This window comes from Stegostoma tigrinum, chromosome 40 (genome assembly GCF_030684315.1).
Source record: "Stegostoma tigrinum isolate sSteTig4 chromosome 40, sSteTig4.hap1, whole genome shotgun sequence".
NCBI lineage: Eukaryota > Metazoa > Chordata > Chondrichthyes > Orectolobiformes > Stegostomatidae > Stegostoma > Stegostoma tigrinum.
Genome location: NC_081393.1, coordinates 17,062,496 through 17,080,772, shown reverse-complemented (window position 1 = coordinate 17,080,772; position 18,277 = coordinate 17,062,496). Strand labels below are relative to the sequence as shown.

Sequence of the window (18,277 nt, the reverse complement as noted above, 5' to 3'; positions counted from 1 at the left end):
GGGACTGAGTGGGATACTCTTCAGAGGGTTAGTGAGGACTCGATGGTCTGAATGACCTACTTCCACACTATAGAATAGAATAAAATATCCATTATTGTCACTTGTACTACAATTAAGAAGTATAGGAGTGCAGTGAAACATTTTTACAATGCTGCCTTTTAATGGTGCCATCGTAGGTGCAAGTAAGGGGCGACATGGTGGCTCAGTGGTTAGCGCTGCTGCTTCACTGTGCCAGGGACCCAGGTTTGATTCCAGCCTCGGGCGACTGTCTATGTGGAGTTTGCACATTCTCCCCGTGTCTGTGTGGGTTTCCTCCAGGTGCTCCGGTTTCCTCCCACAGTCCAGAGATGTGCAGGCTAGGGTACCTGGCTAAGTTGCCTGTAGTGTTCAGGGGATGTATAGCTCAGGTGGGTTATAGGGGGATGGGTCTGGGTGGGATGCTGCAAAGGTCAGTGTGGACTTGTTGGGCCGAAGGGCCTGTTTACACACTGCAGGGAATCCATGGTACTATTCTAAGTACCTAGGTACAAATCTTACAAAGTATATTGTTCTCACATGAAGAGGATTAAAAGAATCCATAATCATTACTTACAGAGGTAGTTGCAACATAGAGAAAAGGTTTTAAATTACAGTCCGATAACAGCAGCTCAGTATGTGGTGCCAGGTTGAAGTCCAGCAATTGTCCCACATCACTCCAACCTCCAGTCCATTCCTCAGTAGCAACAGGGTAAGTCACGCTGAGCTAGAATTCATACCTCGGCCCCTCCATCGCTCTGGGACACAGCCCCTCCATTGCTCACGCACTGCTCTGGGGCTCGCCGCTCACACACTGCTCCGGAGTTTGCAGCCCAAGACCCACGCACTGCTCCGAGATCCATGGACCATGCGCTGCTCCGGGGCTTGCAGCCGATGCGCTGCTCCGAGATCCATGGACCATGCGCTGCTCCGGGGCTCGCAGCTGATGCGCTGCTCTGGGACCCATGGACCATGCGCTGCTCCGGGGCTCGCAGCCGATGCGCTGCTCCGGGGCTCGCAGCTGATGCGCTGCTCCGGGACCCATGGACCATGCGCTGCTCCGGGGCTCGCAGCCGATGTGCTGCTCCAGGACCCATGGACCATGCGCTGCTCCGGGGCTCGCAGCCGATACGCTGCTCTGGGACCCATGGACCATGCGCTGTTCCGGGGCTTGCAGCCGATGCGCTGCTCTGGGACCCATGGACCATGCGCTGCTCCGGGGCTCGCAGCCAATGCGCTGCTCCAGGATTCACTGCTCGCCATGTTTGGGCACACACTGTGTTCCAGGGCTTGCAGCCCACGCTGTGTTCTGGGGCTCGCTGATATGGGGACTTGCCGCAGTGTCCACCTGCAGTGCAGAGGGGAGAGAAAGAGAAAAATAAGTCAGAAGAAAGGAAAAAGGAGGAAAAGCACAGGTGGAGCAGAGGAGCTCCGAATGGAGCATCCAATCTTGCTGAATTCTATGAAACATTTCTTCGCTGAGGATATAGTCAACCTGCAGAATTCTTTTCCCACACAAGGCTGTGGAGGCCAAGCTGCTGAAAGCATAAGACAAAATGTTTGGAAGCATCAGTGGTCAGATTGAACAGGCTCGAAGTGCCCCCTGTTTGTCTGTCAACCCCCGTTATCCTCTCCCAGGCTGTGAGACACTTGGGAAGTCGACCACAGGTTGTATCTCATTCAAAAGTGCATCCAGCCCCAGAACGCCCACCCATTCTGGTGAGAGGTGGGCGCTGCAAAAAAAAACCCCACCGAAGGGACCGTCGTTCAATCGCATTGCCAGGCTTAGAACGCCCTGAACCATCTCTCCGGGTCAACCCTGGAAGCGGGGCCACTTCGGGAAAAGCCGGGAGTGGATCGGCATTGAAGTGAGCTTGACCGAACCCGGGGGCAGGATGTGGTGGGTTGGGGGGTGGTCGGAGGCTCAGTTTGGAGAACATCAGGCGAAAGACAAGGCTGGTAGATTTTGGCACGGTGCCTGAGGGGAAGCTTATACTGTTCAAACGCCCTCGCTGTCTGCAATGAGTTGAATTCTTCCGGCCACAGGGCAGGCTACATGCAACCTGCTGTTAGGGACTTCTGGCAGCAACGCACGAAAGGCCCCTGCAGTATGCTCGGCAAGTGACAATCTGCTAAGATGTGTTTCTGCGCTTTCCAGAAGCCTTTAGAGCACGTTTTTCTCCAACCAGGGGCAGCCCTGGCCCGTGCTAAAGGGAGCTGAGAGCACCCCGATCACGGTTTAACTGCATGGTTTGATTCGGGAGCTCTCTCCCTCGCGGTTTCTCGTTCCTGACATTGAGGGGCGGGGCGGCAGAGAGAGGGGAGAGATGTCCTTCTTGAGTTTCATGAAACTTTTCAGACTGGGAACGGAAAAGAAGAAGGCGAAGCAGTACCAGCACGTCAGGAGAGATGTGGATCCTGAAAGTGTCTGGAGAGTAATCGGAGAGCTGGGAGACGGGGCCTTTGGCAAGGTGCTCAAGGTAAGACCGTGTGATTATGCTGCTCTTTATTTATCGAGATATTGCTCCCAGGGATTGGGTTCGAGTCCCTTCATAGAGTCATGCAGCATTGGAACATACCCTCCGATCCAACCAGTCCATAATCCCAAAATAAACTATTCTCACGTGCCTGCACTTGGCGCCCGTCCCTCCAAATAACGGGAGGTGGATAATTTATATTCGACTAATGTGTTTTTCTTGAACCATTTAACAATAAGGGTGATCATTACAGCGGGATTGTCATTCTTTTTTTCAAAAAAAGCCCCATCTTGTTCACATAGCAGCGTGGAAACACACCCCTTAGTCCGACTCGTCCACCTCCCAGTCTGACCTCATCCCATCTGCCAGCATTTGGACCCCATCCCTCCAAACCCCTTACTAATCATAACCCCATCCAGGCACCTTTTAAATGTTGTAACTGTACCAGCCTCCACCACCTCCTCTGGCAGCTCGTTCCGCACACACAACACCCTCTCGCGTGAAAAAGTTACCCCTCAGCTCCCTTTTTAAATCTTACCCCCCACCCCCTTGGCTTAAACCGAGAACCATCTTCTGCCCTTTTCTTGGTCTGGCTTACGTGTGATTCCAAACTCACAGTGATTTGGTTAACTCTGAACCCCACCCCCACCTCAAAGGACCGTAGGGAGTCACTCTAGGAGTGGGTAGAATCTAAATGGATTTTTCAAATAGTATTTTACACATGAATAGATAATTAACTTCTATTCTCTGAATCAACAGAGAGAATCCTAATAAGTTATAAATTGACTCGACAAACAGGAAGACATAAACATTTCGAGGACCCACTGACAAAAGACTTGTGCTGAGGTAGTGGTCTGTTGCATATTTTTGTTTTTTTTTGCCTCTTGTGCACTGAAGTTCAGACCATCAAACTGATGTGGCAATTAACCATGGCAGGGAGGAGGAACGACATGATATATTCCCATATTAAGAAGTTAGAACCCCACTCGGAAGAAATGGCAGCTCTGTTTGTTGAAATAGCAGAGGCAGCATCTAATGTCTGCAGTGTTATGAAGTGTTTTCATTCTTTTGCTTAAGTGAGCGGGTTAATTGCTGTGTTAACATTTCTGAGTCCTCAAGAAATGATCTTTTTCGCTGCTTTGGCATTGCTGCACTGTCTATGTGTTTCACTGTTATGTGGAGACTCTGATATATGTTGACTGTTGGGATAAAAGGGGCATGTTTCTGAGAATGGGTCTCTGAAGCGCCATCGAGACATACAGCCATTAGGCACGGTGACAGCGTCTTCAGTCCAACCAGTCCATGCTGACCATAATCCCAAACTAAACTAGTCCCCACCTCCCTGCACCTGGCCCATATCCCCCCAAACCTTTTCTATTCATGTACTTATCCAAATATCTTTTAAACATTGTAACTGTACCCACATCCATCACTTCCTCTGGAAGTTCATTCCACACACAAGCCACTCTCTGCGTAAAGAAGTTACCCCCTCGTGTCTCTTATAAATCTTTCTCCTTTCCACTATAAAAATATGCTCTCTGGTCTTGAAATTCCACACTCTCGGGAAAGGACACCTGCCATTCAACCTGATTGAGAATTTGCATGATTTTATAAACCTCTATAAGGTCACCCTTCAAACTGCTACGTTCCGGTGAAAAAAGTCCCAGCTTCTCCTTATAACTCAAACCCCTCCATTCCCGGCAACACCCGGGTAAATTCTTCTGAATCCTGTCCAGTTTAATTAAATCCTTCCTATAGCAGAGAGACCAGAACTGGGCACAGTGCTCCAGAAGAGGTCTCACCTACTTCCTGTACAACTTCAACATGGCGTCCCCAACTCCTAGATCAAAGGTCTGAGCAATGAAGGCGAATGTGCTAAACGCCTTCTTAAACCCCCTGTCTATGTGTGACGCAAACTTCAAAGAACTATGTACCTGAGCCCCTAGGTCACACTGAACTACCCAAGGCCCTACTTTTAATTGTACATGTCTTGTCTTTGTTTTACTAAAACGTCACAGTGGAAATGACAAGTGGGCTGTGCTTAGCCCACATCACCTTCCATTCAAAGTTTCTGAACCCAATGGCTCATGTAATGTCAATCCCCGCACCCCACCCCCACCCCACCGCACTCTGCCGACAGAGAGTGCTGGGAGATTCAACCAGAGCAGTGCTGGCGGAAATCCCTGGGCAAGATTCACCGAATCTGTTGGCAGGAAAGACAACCCAATGGGCTTGTCCTCTCCCAAGACAACTCATCCAGCATCGAGGTGTTTATCATTGGAAATCCACCCTGCTGCGTGCGACATGTCTTTCCCATGTCCAACATCAGATTCTGGACACAATTGTTTTCCCCGGAATTCAGAAGACTGGAAGCTGGAAAGTTTTTTGTTTTGTTGGCCTGGTTTCAATTTACACAACGGTGTGTCTGTCCGTTGTCCTGGCCACGCCTCCACCACTTAGTCTCCATTTGGCAACTACCCAGCACTCTTTTCTCTGCTGTGTAAATTGTTGTTCCCCCTTGGTATTCTTGCAATTGTGTCCTGATGACTTTGAGGGAAAATTTACCATCATGCCTTCTTCTTGAACAATACCAACTCCCTTTCACGGTGTTGCAAGTCTGTCTGGCCCACACTGCCGCTCTTGACATTGGTATTCTTGCCATTGTGTCCTGATGACTTTGAGGGGAAAATTTACCATCATGCCTTCTTCTCGAACAATACCGACTCCCTTTCACGGTGTTGCAAGTCTGTCTGGCCCACACTGCCGCTCTTGACATTGGTATTCTTGCCATTGTGTCCTGATGACTTTGAGGGGAAAATTTACCATCATGCCTTCTTCTCGAACAATACCGACTCCCTTTCACGGTGTTGCAAGTCTGTCTGGCCCACGCTGCCGTTCTTGCCATTGGTATTCTTGCCATTGTGTCCTGATGACTGTGAGGGGAAAATTTACCATCATGCCTTCTCGAACAATACCGACTCCCTTTCATGGTCTCGCGAGTCTGTCTGGCCCGCACTGCCTTGAAAGGCTTTGAAATTGCAGACAAAGTCCACAGACAGATCTCCCAAGGTACAGCAGCACCTGCAAAAATCTGGGGCGACTACGCTTGACCCCATCCTAGCCCTGAGTGCGCACAACAGGCGTGCATTCGCACAACCTTTTGCAATATTTCTTGACCATGCAGGCTCAGGTGCTGAAGACTCCAGGTGCCAGTGACATGCCAGTGATGCCATTTGGCTAGAAACCGGGATTTCCGGGCTAATTGCCAGGAAAAACGGGTTCAAACCCCACAACAGCTTGTGAAGATTCAAGTTCAATTAATTCATGAATCTGGAATTGAAAGGTAGCCTCCGTAATGGTGACTGGAGTCGTCATCCATGCTCAGGGAAGTCCCAGATTGGTTCGCAAATGTCCTGGAGGGAAGGAAATCTGCCGTTCTTTAGGTCTACACGTGACTGCAGACACAGGACATAATCAACTCTTAAATGCCTTCTGAAGTGGCCAAGCAAGCCAAGGGGCAGCAGGGTTCTGAAGAAGAGTCATAATCAGACTCGAAGTGTCAAAGGCATTTCTCTCTGCACAGACCGGCATTCTCTGGGTCTGTTTCAGCTTTTCGGCGTGCACTGTGTTTTTGCCTTTATTCAGGACCATTCAGGGATGGGCAAGAAAGGGGAAAGAAAAGAGTGACATTCGGAAATGAGAGTGTCATCATTTTGACCATTTCACAGGAGCTGGAGGGTGACAAGGATAAGCAGAGACGAGAGGAAAGAGGGTCAGCCGAGGCGTAGTTGGCTGACGGCTGTCACAGATGAGAGCTGCAGGGGATAGAAACACAGAAAACTAGAGCAGGTGTTGGCTGTTCGGCCCTTCGAGTCTGCCTTCCCATTCAATGATCATGAGCCACCCATCCAAAGTCCCCTGTTCCCAGCATCCTCCTTTTCATCCCCTTAGCCCTAAGGACTGGCTCCTTCTTGAAAACAATCAAGACTGACCGCTGTGTCAGAGCCCTGTGAGAGCAAGAGGAGCTGCAAGTTGCGGCATAATCCCCACAACTTGCTGATCTTTCTGTCTGGTCTGACACCGTGCACTCTGTGCCTCACTATATGGTCTGATTAAACTCTTTTCCAGTCAAAAGGAGCTGCACTGCCCACACCGCCACCTCTGCTTTTCCACTGCACAGGATGGAAATCCAAGGCAATCTGGTTGATCTGTATTGAACCCGAGGGATCTCCTTCCCTGCCACCAGCCAAGCGGGGCAACCAGAAGGCTACATCATTGTTGTGGTACAACAGGAGGAGATTTGGCCCTTCATCGTCGGTACCATCTCTCCGAAGGAGCAACTCGGATCCCGCCCCACCCCTGCACCCACCTTCCCCTCATACCTCTTTCCGAGAAAGATCCAGCTCTCTCCTGGGCATCCTGATTGGATATGTCTCCACCGCACGCTCAGGCGTTGCACTCCGCTGCCCGTAGGAAGCAGACAGAGTCCAGGCGTGTATGTTCCCATGTCACAAAGCACACCAGTGGCTTGTTCCACATGTCAGTCAAGAGCTCACCCAACCACCCCTTAATCTAACACTGAGCCACCCGTGCCTAATGCACCCGTTCCCCAACTTCATTTGGGTGTTGGGCATCCCTGACAGACCCTACGAGATGATTGCACCCCCAAGAGATCCTAATCATTCGCTGCGTTAAAATGTTCCACTTCTTGCATTTCCCAAACTTTTGGAAAACATCAGCAAATGGGTCAGTCAATCTCCCCACCATAAACACACAGCAACGGCCGGGAATGTTGGGCAATTAATGAAGGCGTTAAAGACCAATGCATCCTAAATTATAAAGAAAGGCCGGGACTTTTACCCCCGGAGTGTCGGAAGTTGATGGGTGATCTTAGAGAACTTTATAAAATTAGGAGGGGCATTGATAGGGTAAATGGTATTTGTCTTTTTTCTAGGATGTTGGATTTCATGAGTAGGGGGCACATTTTTAAGCTGAGAGGAGAGAGATTTAAACAAGACATGTTGCGAGGAGGGGGGCGCAGTTATTTTGCTCAGAGGGTGATTTGCATGCGGGGTGACATCCTGAGGAAGTGGGTACAGTTACAACGTATAAAAGACATTTGGATGAGGACACGAATAGAAAAGGTTTGGAGGGATATGGGCCAGAAGCAGGCAGGTGGGTCTAGTTTAGCTTGGGACTACAGACTGGTTGGACCAAAGGGCCTGTTTCTGAGCTGTATGACTCTATCACTGTGACTCTATAGTGTATTTACACACTTCAGACACCCACTGACCAAAAACTGGAGGGAAACCATCCCTTTTCATTACTCTTTCCTGGATGCATCGTTGGCAGGAACAGCATTTATTGCTCATCCCTAAGTGTCCATTTCAGAGGGCAGCCGAGAGTCGACCACATCACTGTGGGGTCTGGAGTCACGTGTAACCAACAAGTAATATTCACACAATACAAATGTCAGGCTGTGACCATCGACAATATGAACATAGAACTTAGAACGTTACAGCGCAGTGCAGGCCCTTTGGCCCTCTCACTGCCCCTCGAAATTCAATGGTGTTACCATCACTGAACCCCTCTCCCCCCACCACCACCACATCCTGGGGGTTACTATTCACCAGAAACTGAACTGGACCAGCCTTAGATAAACACAGCGGCTATAGGAGCAGGTCAGGGGCTGGGAATCCTGCAGCGAGTAACTCCCCTCCTGACTCCCACCCCACCCCCCCACCCCCCCCAAAGCCTGACCCACCATCCTCAAGGCACAAGTCAGGAGGGCGATGGAATACCCCTCACTTGCCCCAGATGGGGGCAGCTCCAACAACACTTGAGAAACTCGACACCATCCAGGGACAAAGCAGCCTCCCCCACCCCCCCAGCTTGATTGGCCCTGCACCCACATTGATCCCATTCCCCCCCACCACCGACGCTCAGTCGCAGCAGTGTGTTCTGTCTACAAGATGCCCTGCAGCGACTCACCAAGGCCCCTCAGGCCAGCACCTTCCAAACCCACCACCCACTTCCATCCAGAAGGACAAGGGGCAGCAGGTACATGGGAACACCCCCCCCCCCCCCCCCCCACCCCCGCAAGCTCACCCTGTGAGCGCCTCACCGTCCCTGATTTGGGAAATATATCGGCTGTTCCTTCAGTGTCACTGGGTCAGAATCCTGGGACTCCCTCCCTGGGGGCACCATGTGGGTCGACCACAGCACACGGACTGCAGCGGTTCAAGAAGGCAGCTCACCCCCACTTTCTCAAGGGGGCAACTAGGGACGGGACAATACATGCTGGCCAGCCAGCGATGCCCACATTTCACAAAAACGTATAAATAAAAAGACTGGGTAAAAACGGTGGATTCCCCTTCCCAAATTGGACATTAGTGGACCAGGGAGGGTTTACATTGGTGAGAGACAGAAACAAAGCTGCAGCTGCTGGAATCCAATGTCGACAGACAGGAAGCTGGAAGAACACAGCAGGCCAGGCAGCTCCTAGAGGAAAGGAGCAGGCAACATTTCGGGTGTGAACCCTTCCTCAGGTGGCAGCTCAGATTTAACTGTTTCTCATTAAACCCCACTGCCTCCATGGGTGGGCTCGAATGCCAGTTCTCTGCCTCTCCACATATTCCACAAAATGAGCTGAATAAGGCCATTCAGCCCTTCTAGCTTGCTCTGCCATCCTGTGAGACCTGCGATAATCCTCAATGCCACTTTCCCCGCCTTTACCCCATAACCCTCGATTCTCCTCCTGATCAAAAATCCACCTCAGCTTTGCGTATACTTATTTGAAATCACAAGCTTCCCAAGGCGTTCCCCTTTTGCCAGGTGAATTGCAGTGCTCCGAAAGCTTGTGACTCCAAATAAATCTGTTGGACTCCAACCTGGCACTGTGTGACTTCTGACCTTGCCCATCCACTCCCCCCACCCAACACCCTCCGAGTCCAACCTTGGCACCGTCACATCTTGAATGTACGCAATAACCCATCCCTCTGCGGTTAAGAATTCCAGTGATTCACTTCCCTCTGAGAGAAGAAGTTGATCCTCACCACTGTCGTAAATGTGTGACCTTTTCCTGTGAGGTGATGTCCTCTGATCCTAGACTCTCCTGCTCGAGGAGACAACTTCTCCATGCCTACCAATGTGGAATGGCCGTACCATGGTTACTGATCCCATCTTTGAACCCAAGGAGCGGCTTTCGGGTTGCAACTAATGGTTTTACAGGATAAATTATTCAGTATAAGCTGCTTGAAGCTTTTTCTAGACAGGAGAAACAGTTGTACAAGAAAATGCAACTGCGCCAACTTGACCATCTCAGAACATAGAACAGTACAGCACAATGCAGGCCCTTCGGCCCATGACATTGTGCTGAACTTTTACCCTAAACCTCAGGTCTATCTAACCTCCACCCCTACCTTATACTATCATCCATATGCCTATCTAATAGCCGCTTCAATGCCCCTAATGAGGCCGACTCCACTACCCTTTCCAACAATGCATTCCACGCCCCTACCACCCTCTGAGTAAAGAAACTACCTCTGACGTCTCCCCTGTATCTACCCCCACTCACTTTAAAACTATGCCCCCTTGTAATAGCTACCTCCACCCGAGGAAAATGTCTCTGGCTGTCCACTCTATCTATATCTCTTGATTGTTTTGCAGACCTCTCATCCTTCGTCATTCTAAAGAGAAAAGCCCTTGCTCTCTCAACCTTTCCTCATAAGACGTTCCCTACATTCCAGGCAACATCCCGGTAAATCTCCTCTGCACCTTTTCCAACGCTTCCGCATCTTCCCTGTAGTGAGGCGACCAGAACTGGACACAACATTCCGGATGTGGCCGAACCAGGGTTTTGTACAGCTAGGTTGAAATTTGTTGGAAAGATTACTGAAATCATCACATAAAGAAAATCAAAAGATACAATATTTTAGGGATTGATCTATTTTCAGGTTTTTTTACAACGCCACAATTCCATGTCTTTGATTTATGACATCAAGCTAATGTGACACTTGGCAAATTGCCACAAATTTGGGAGCAATTAGCGTAGTTTTCATCTTGGATAATATTCTGGGCGAAATGTTTTTTTTAAGAGCCCCTTCAAAGGTTTATCTTTAAGAGTGAAACACGTCATAGGAAGGATGTTATTACGCCGGAGAGGGGTCAGAAAAGGTTTGTCAAGATGTTGCCGGGACCGGAGGGTTCGAGTTGTAAGGAGAGGCTGGGACCTTTTTTCGCTGGAGTGTAGGAGTTTGAGAGGGTGACCTTAGAGAGATTTATCGAATGATGAAGGGCACTGATAAGGTGAATGGCAGATGTGTTTTCCCTAGGGCGGGAGATTTCAAGACTAGAGGGCACATTTTTAAGGTGAAAGGAGAGAGTTTTAAAAAAAAAGACACAAGGGGAAATTTCTTTTACACAGAGAGTGGTCCGTGTATGGAATGTTCTTCCAGAGGAAGTGGTGGATGTGGGTACAGTTACAACATATAAAAGACATTTGGATAAGTCCGTGAATAAGGAATGTTTGGAGGGATACGCAGGCAGATGGGGCTAGTTCAGTTTAGGATTCTAAGCGGACTGGTTGGACCGAAGGGTCTGTTTCTGTGCTGTGTGACTGTATGTTTATAGACACTCGACCATGGCCTGGACACTGGAGCTGAACACTTTCTCTCACGGGGATAGCTAGAGAACTAGGGGCCACAGTTTGTAAAAGCAGGGGTTGTCGCTGTTCCCTTCAAGATAGGGAAGAGGGCCTTTTTTAAATTCCCTCTCTCCCTGAGACAGACATTAACCTGTGTAATGCCCTTACCCAGAGAGCAGTCAAAGCTGTGGCCTTTGAGGATATTCAATGTCTGACTGAACAGGGTGATGGGGGTTACAGGGTTCGGGAGAAAGCCGGCAGGAAGAGAGAGTTAGGTCACAGTCAGATCGACCAGGATCTTATTGAGCCTTGGAGCATTTTGTAGGGTTCCTGCTAGAAGCATTCCTGCTCCTGTTTCTTGCTCATTCACCTGACAAGCAGCGAACAGCAGAAACTGTATGGCAAGCAAATGAACACTGTGCATATTATGTTACTCATTTCAGGTGCTTATGCATCCCGAGTGTTCAATATCCTTTATTGTCACTTGGACTGCAATACCAGAGTTCAGTGAAATTTTTTTTTTTACAATGGCTGCACGTTACACAGCAGCTTTTGTAGTCCAGCTCAGAACAAGAGGAGAAGCAGTGGCAGTAGATGCTTTCGCTACGATCTTTTCGAAGAGAGGTGCCTTCCTCTCGTTCAGCCAAGCGATTGCCAGAAAGAGCGACGAAACCACAACCACTTCCGAAGGAAGGCAGTTCATGTGGTGCCGGCCTGTAGCCTGTGCCTGTGTGCAGTTAACTTACTGCAGGCACGGCTCAAAGGTGTAGACTCGAGAAGTCAATCTGATGGGGCGTTGCGCCTCAAATGACACAAATCTTACCAATAAGCGATGGAATGTTGATTTTCTAGTCGGTGGAATGGACTGGACGCTTCCATTTTCTTTCCTCTGTGCTCTTCTGTTCATCATGTTAAGTCTTTCGGTCCTGGTTTGCACCCACCCCCTCAGTTTATTCATTTTTGTTCTTCAGACAATTCTTGCAGTTGCAGTTTTGTATTCTAAAAGATTCAATCAAGGGATGTGTACATCATCGGTATGAAATAACTCCACAGAGACAGGTATCCCATCACCATGTCACCCTTTATTTACATGCAGAGAATCCTTGACACTGGTCCAGCTTCTTCAGAGCCAGCTCTCAGAGTGAACAGAACCCCTGACACTCCTGGTTATATCTGCCAGCCAGGGCTCCCTGATTGAAACTGAATTAACGGCCCCAATTTGGGAACTCCTATTCTATAAGGTCCACCTGGCTGACCTCATTACAATCAGAACAGTGTTTATTTTCCATCCCTAATTGCCCCCTTGAGAAGGTGGGGGTGAACCGCTGCAGTCCCATGTAGCATAGGGACCCCCACACGGTGCCCTCAGGGAAGGGGTCCCAGGATTCTGACCCAGCGACGCAGAAGGAACGGCCGATATATTTCCCAAGTCGAGGACGGTGAGGGGCTCGGAGGGTGAGCTTGCGAGGGGGGGGGGTGTTCCCATGTACCTGCTGCCCCTTGTCCTTCTGGATGGAAGTGGGTGGTGGGTTTGGAAGGTGCTGCCTGAGGGGCCTTGGCGAGTCGCTGCAGGGCATCTTGTAGACAGTACACACTGCTGCGACTGAGCGTCGGTGGACGGGGGGGAATGGGATGTTTGTGGATGTGGGGCCGATCAAGCAGGATGGTGTCGAGCTTCTTGAGTGTTGTCGAAGCTGCCCCCATCCGGGGCAAGGTGGGGGTGTTCAATCGTACTCCTGACTTGTGCCTTGTCGATGGTGGGACAGGCTTTGGCGGGGAGTCAGGAGGGGAGCTACTCGCTGCAGGATTCCCGGCCTCTGACCCGCTCCTGTAGCCGCTGTGTTTTTGTGGGGCTGGTCCTGTTCAGTTTGTGGTCAGTGGTAACCCCCAGGATGTTGGTAGTGAGGGAGAATTCGGTGACGCCAAAGCCAAGGGAGTGATTTGATCTCATTGCAGCTTCAATCTAAACATGGACAAAAGGACTGAATTCCAGAGGTGTGGTGAAAGTGACTGCCCTTGGCACTGAGGCCACAGTTGACCAATTGCAGCATGAAGGAGCCCTCACAAAAGTGGAATCAGTGGGCATCGGGTGTGGGGCGTGGGGGGCAACTCTCCACTGGTTGGAGTCATATCTGGGCTCAAACTTGGTTCCCACTTCTGTTTTCACTCCTCAGAATCACTGAACTGGCTGCAGTTGGCTTTATGTTAACTGCTAAAGTTAAAAAAAAGACTTTAAGATACATATTTGTTTCCAAAATGGGCCGAGGGCCCTGACAAAAGGGAAAGACAATAGTCAAGCCTAAGCCCGACCCCCATCATTGTCCAACCTGCTCACAAAGAGAGCAGATGCTGGAGGATGAAAACTTGTGGAAAAAATGATTAATCTATTGCTTTTTGTCTGTCTTGACATCATGTTTGATAGTTTCCTGTTTAGTTGAGCGCTCAGCACTGTCGATTAGATGTAGGCGAGTCTCCATGGCAACCCTGGAGCAGACCATGGCATGACTAACTGCACACCTCCCCACCTCATATACTGTCCATCCCCGACATCCCCTGCTTTCCAAAGCTGTCCACATGCATTCAGAAAACGCAGCTCTTCAGGGTTGAAGACATGGTGTGGCGTCAGCGATGTGGAGTTGTGTGAATTAGGGGCAGCAGCAGGCCATTCAGCCCTCTTAAGCCTGATACACCATTCAGCAAAATCCTGGCTGATCTGCTATGGCTTCGTCTCTACTTTCCTGCCCGCCTCCCATTGTCCTCACTCCCTATCTAACACAGCTTTTTGGAAATGTAATAACACACAGAAGTTTCGACAGATTCACCAACCTCAGACAGAGGGGAAAAGAAATGTCTTGGTTATTTTTAAACCATGCTGCCAAGTCCACGTCTCTTCCAGCAACAACATTAGCCCAGCATCCATTCCATCCAGTTCTTCCAGGGAGTTATATGCAACAATAAGGTCATTCCTCACTCTTCTCAACCCTAATGGGTATCAGCCTAATGGCTCAATCTGTCCTCAGGAGATAATCCAGGAATCAGAACTGTTTCGAGTCCAATTTTTCAAAATAAAGTGAGCCTAAGTTTATGTGATTAGGTCTCACCTGTGCCTTGTGCACTGTATCGGGCCCTCCCTGTATTCTTTCCCCTTTGTGATAGGCAGCAACTACCATCCAGGAAGTCTTTAGACACCAAGAGGACTTATACACTTAATGGTAAAGTTTTGGGGAGTGCTGCTGAACTAAGAGACCTTGGAGATGCAGGTTCATAGCTCCTTGAAAGTGGAGTTGCAGGTAGACAGGGCAGTGAGGAAGGTGTTCGGTACGCTCGCCTTTATTGGTCAGTGCGTTGAGTACAGGAGTTGGGAGGGTCATGTTGTGGCTGTACAGGACATTGGGGGTTATATCACTTTTGGAAGACTGCATTCTGGCCTCCACGCTACAGAAAGGATGCCATGAAACTTGAAAGGGATCAGTAAAGATTTACAAGGATATTGGAGGGTTTGAGCCACAGGAAGAGGCTGGGGCTATTTTCCCTGGAGTGTTGGAGGCTGAGGGGTGACCTTATAGAAGTCTATAAAATCACGAGGAGCATGGATAGGATGAATGGTCAAGGTGTTTTTCCCCCGGGTAAGAGGGGAATAGGTTTAAGGTGAGAGGGGAAAGATTTAAATGGGACCTGAGGGGCATTCCACGCAGCAGGTGGTGTGTGTATGGAACAAGCTGCCAGAGGAAGTGGGGGAGGCTGGTACAGTGACAACATTTAAAAGGCATCAGGATAGGTACAGGGTTGAGAGGGATATGGGCTGGCAACTGGGACTCAATTAATTAAGGATACCTGTTCAGCATAGACACGTGGGACTGAGGGGTCTGTTTCTGTGCTGTACATCTCTGTGACTCTATGACAGCAAAGGAATCATCTCTCAGCAACGTTGATAATGTAATTGGATAGGGAGGGGTAGGGTAACCATTTTTTGAAAGTATTGCATTCAGCGGTGGGCCCCACGCACTAGGGAAGAAAGGGTATGGAGGGGATCGACCGGATTGGTTCCAGGGATGAGGGATTTCGTCGGAAAAGCGGGAGTTGTTCCCCTTAGAGCAAAGGAGATTGAGGGGAAGATTTGACAGAGGTCTACAACATTCGGTCAGGATTAGACCAGGTAGGAAAGAAAAGCTGTTCCTATTAGGTGATGGGGGATGCGGGAGGCGCAGATTTGTAACATCATTGCAGACCAGTTGTTAATGAGGTGGAACTCATGTGGCCTGTGGAAGCAGATGACGGTGAACGATTTGGAGGCCCACAACATGAAAACAGGCCATTCGGCCCAACTTGTCCATGCCGAGCCAGTTTTCACAATTGATTGAGTTGTATTCGCCTGCATTTGGTCTATATCCCTCCACACCCATCCCATCCATGTACCGGTCCAAATCTTTCTCGAATGACAAAATCGTACTCACCACTACCTCTGGCAGCCAGACACTCACCACCCTCTGTGTGAAATATTATCTCTCCCACTTCACCTTAAACCTACACACTCCAGTTTTAGACTCCCCTACTGTTTAGAAAACCCGTTGCTTATCTATCTTAGCTGTGCCTTTCATGATCTTGTAGACTCCTATAAAGTCACCCCTTGACCCACCAAAATGCAGCACGCTTCATTGACCTAAACTGAACCTGCAGATTTCAGAAGGAACTCGGAGGGAAACTTGAGGGCAAACAACTTTGCCGTGTGCAAGGGCAAGATTTGGAATAAGGAAGGGAGTGTAGTGTCGCCAGATCTGACATGAAACCTAGCTGGAAAAGCAGGCTGCGAGAGATACACAAACAAGTTGACAGATACGTTGGGTCAGCGGGTAAAAAGTTGGCAACTGGGGTATCAGGTGGGAATATGTGAAGTTGTTTCATTTTGGAAGGGAGAGCAAAAGAACAGTATTACTTAAATCCAGAAAGCTGCATCACAAAGGGACTCAGAAGCGGAGGGATGGGGGACACATGTACACCAAACACAGAAAGCCAACACGCAGGGAATCAGGAAGGGCTAGTGCAACGTCGGCCCTTATTTCAAAGAGGTTGGAATAGAAGAGTGGGGAAGTCTTACTGCAACTGGACAAGATGCTGGGGAGACCATTTCTGGAGTACTGTGAGCAATTTTGGTCCCTTATTCAAAGAAAGGTATCATTTTATTGCAGGCTGTTTCAGAAAAGGTTAATTAGGATGACCCCCCCAGTAAGGAGGGATTGTTTCATGAGGAAACAGTAAACTGTTTGGGATTCAACTCACTGGAGTTTGGAAGAGTGAGAGGCGATCTCATTGAAACAGGTTTCTTAAAGGACTTGACAGGGCCAATGCTGAGAGGGTGTTCTCCCCTCAGGGGCGAGTCTAGGACCAGAGGGCACAGCCTCAGAGTAAAGGGGGCACCAACTGAAGGTTGAGATGGGGAGGAATTTCTTCTCTTGGGGTGGGGGGGAGCCTTTGCATCTCCTCGCCACAGAGAGCTGTGGGGGGCAGACCCCTTGTGTATATTTCAGGCTGAGATCGAGTGATTCTTGATCAGTCGGGGAATCAAGGGTTACGTGGATAAAGGGGACTGGAGGAATGGTGGGTCAGCCATGATTCTGACTGAAAGGTGGAGCACGATCGAGGGGCTGAATGGCCTTCTCCTGTTTCCTATTTCCTGTGGCCTTATGACTCTTACTCTCTCCCCGAAAGGCACAGAACAGGGAGACTGGGGCCCTTGCAGCTGCCAAGGTGATCAGTTCACTGGATGAGGAGGAGCTCGAAGATTACATGGTGGAAATTGAGATTCTGGCCTCATGTGATCACTCCAACATTGTTCGACTTCTCGATGCCTTCTACTATGGAAACAGCTTGTGGGTGAGTCATGAAGGGAAGGCAGAATGAAAAGTGGGCGTCACTCTTTTCCTAACCTCCCGAAATTGTATCCTGTGGAGGGGAGGGCAGGGGTTTTGGTTGTTGTTTATTGTGATCCACATCCCGATCATGGATTCATGGAATCCCTACATTGTGGAAGCAAGCCTTTCGGCCCATCGAGCCCACACCAAACCTCCAAAGAACATCCCACCCAGGCCACCCCCCTACTCCTGTAACTCTGTGTTTCCCATGGCTAATCCTAGCCCGTAGTTCCTCGTCACTGGGGGGCAATTTCCCACAGCCAGCCCATCTAACCGGCACATCTTCGGACTGTGGGAAGAAACTGGAGGATCTGGAGGAAACCTGTGTAGACACAAGGAGAACATGCAAACCCGGATCCCGGGCGCTATGAGGCAGCTGTGCTAAATACAGCACAGAACAAGGCCAGTCAGCCAGCTGGGCCTGCGCTTGCTCCTTCAAAATGTCTTACAAGTGTGCTCCCCTGCTTTTTTTTGCTCATAGCCCCATGTAATTGACTGTGTATGAGGAGGGATCTTGTGGTACAGTGGTAGTGTGTAAGGACCTCTCTGATCAAAAGATGGGGTCTTGTCCACTCTTGAATAATTGCGTTGGATCAAGATGGTATATATTGAGGCACAAGGTAATAATGTAGAATTATGCAGAATCCACAATACAAAAGATAAAGCTATTTGGCCTTTCTGTTCAGCGACAGCCTATATGAGCTTGAGCTAGCCATCCTCCTATCTTCCTCTGTTCCCATTGTTCTGGTGTCTGCGTTGGACCTGAATTGAAATAGGGTCAATGTGACCTGCTTTGCGTTTGCCTTGGGATGGACCACTCCACAATCTAAGTGCTCAGCTCTGGAAGTTGCAGTGGGCACTTCAGTACACGAGATCATAACCCCTTTTTGTTCCCTTCACAGATCCTCATCGAGTTTTGCTCTGGCGGGGCTGTGGATGCTATAATGTTGGGTGAGTGAAAGTGCAGTCCGCTGAATTCGTCTCAATGTGCCCACCTCTAGCCTCCGATGCTCTGTTCCTGAAGGTGCTAGCTCGCTGGGATACAGGTCCACCGGCTCTGGGCAGAGGAGCAGTGAATATAGATGCACACAGTGACGTGCTTGGTGCTCCAATGATGTTTGCCTTTAAACCAGTTGGAATAACAATGTGTGTGTAGTCCTCCCCTGTGTCCAAAGCCATGAAGCAATGTGCAAGTGACTTGGTTCCTCGTCTAATTCTCATTCTTCATTGAG

At 49.5% G+C, this 18,277-nt stretch overlaps 1 protein-coding gene across 1 annotated transcript in view; it reads left to right on the top strand.

Annotated features, from left to right (window-relative positions):
• Positions 1-2,073: 2,073 nt before the first annotated feature.
• The window catches only part of LOC125447974 (serine/threonine-protein kinase 10-like), a 49,588-nt gene continuing 33,384 nt past the window's right edge, over positions 2,074-18,277 (top strand). Inside the window, exons 1-3 of the mRNA XM_059641078.1 lie at positions 2,074-2,495; positions 16,843-17,007; positions 17,948-17,996. Coding sequence (XP_059497061.1) covers positions 2,343-2,495; positions 16,843-17,007; positions 17,948-17,996 — 367 coding nt within the window. The 5' untranslated portion in view covers positions 2,074-2,342. The remainder of the gene's footprint in view (positions 2,496-16,842; positions 17,008-17,947; positions 17,997-18,277) is intronic.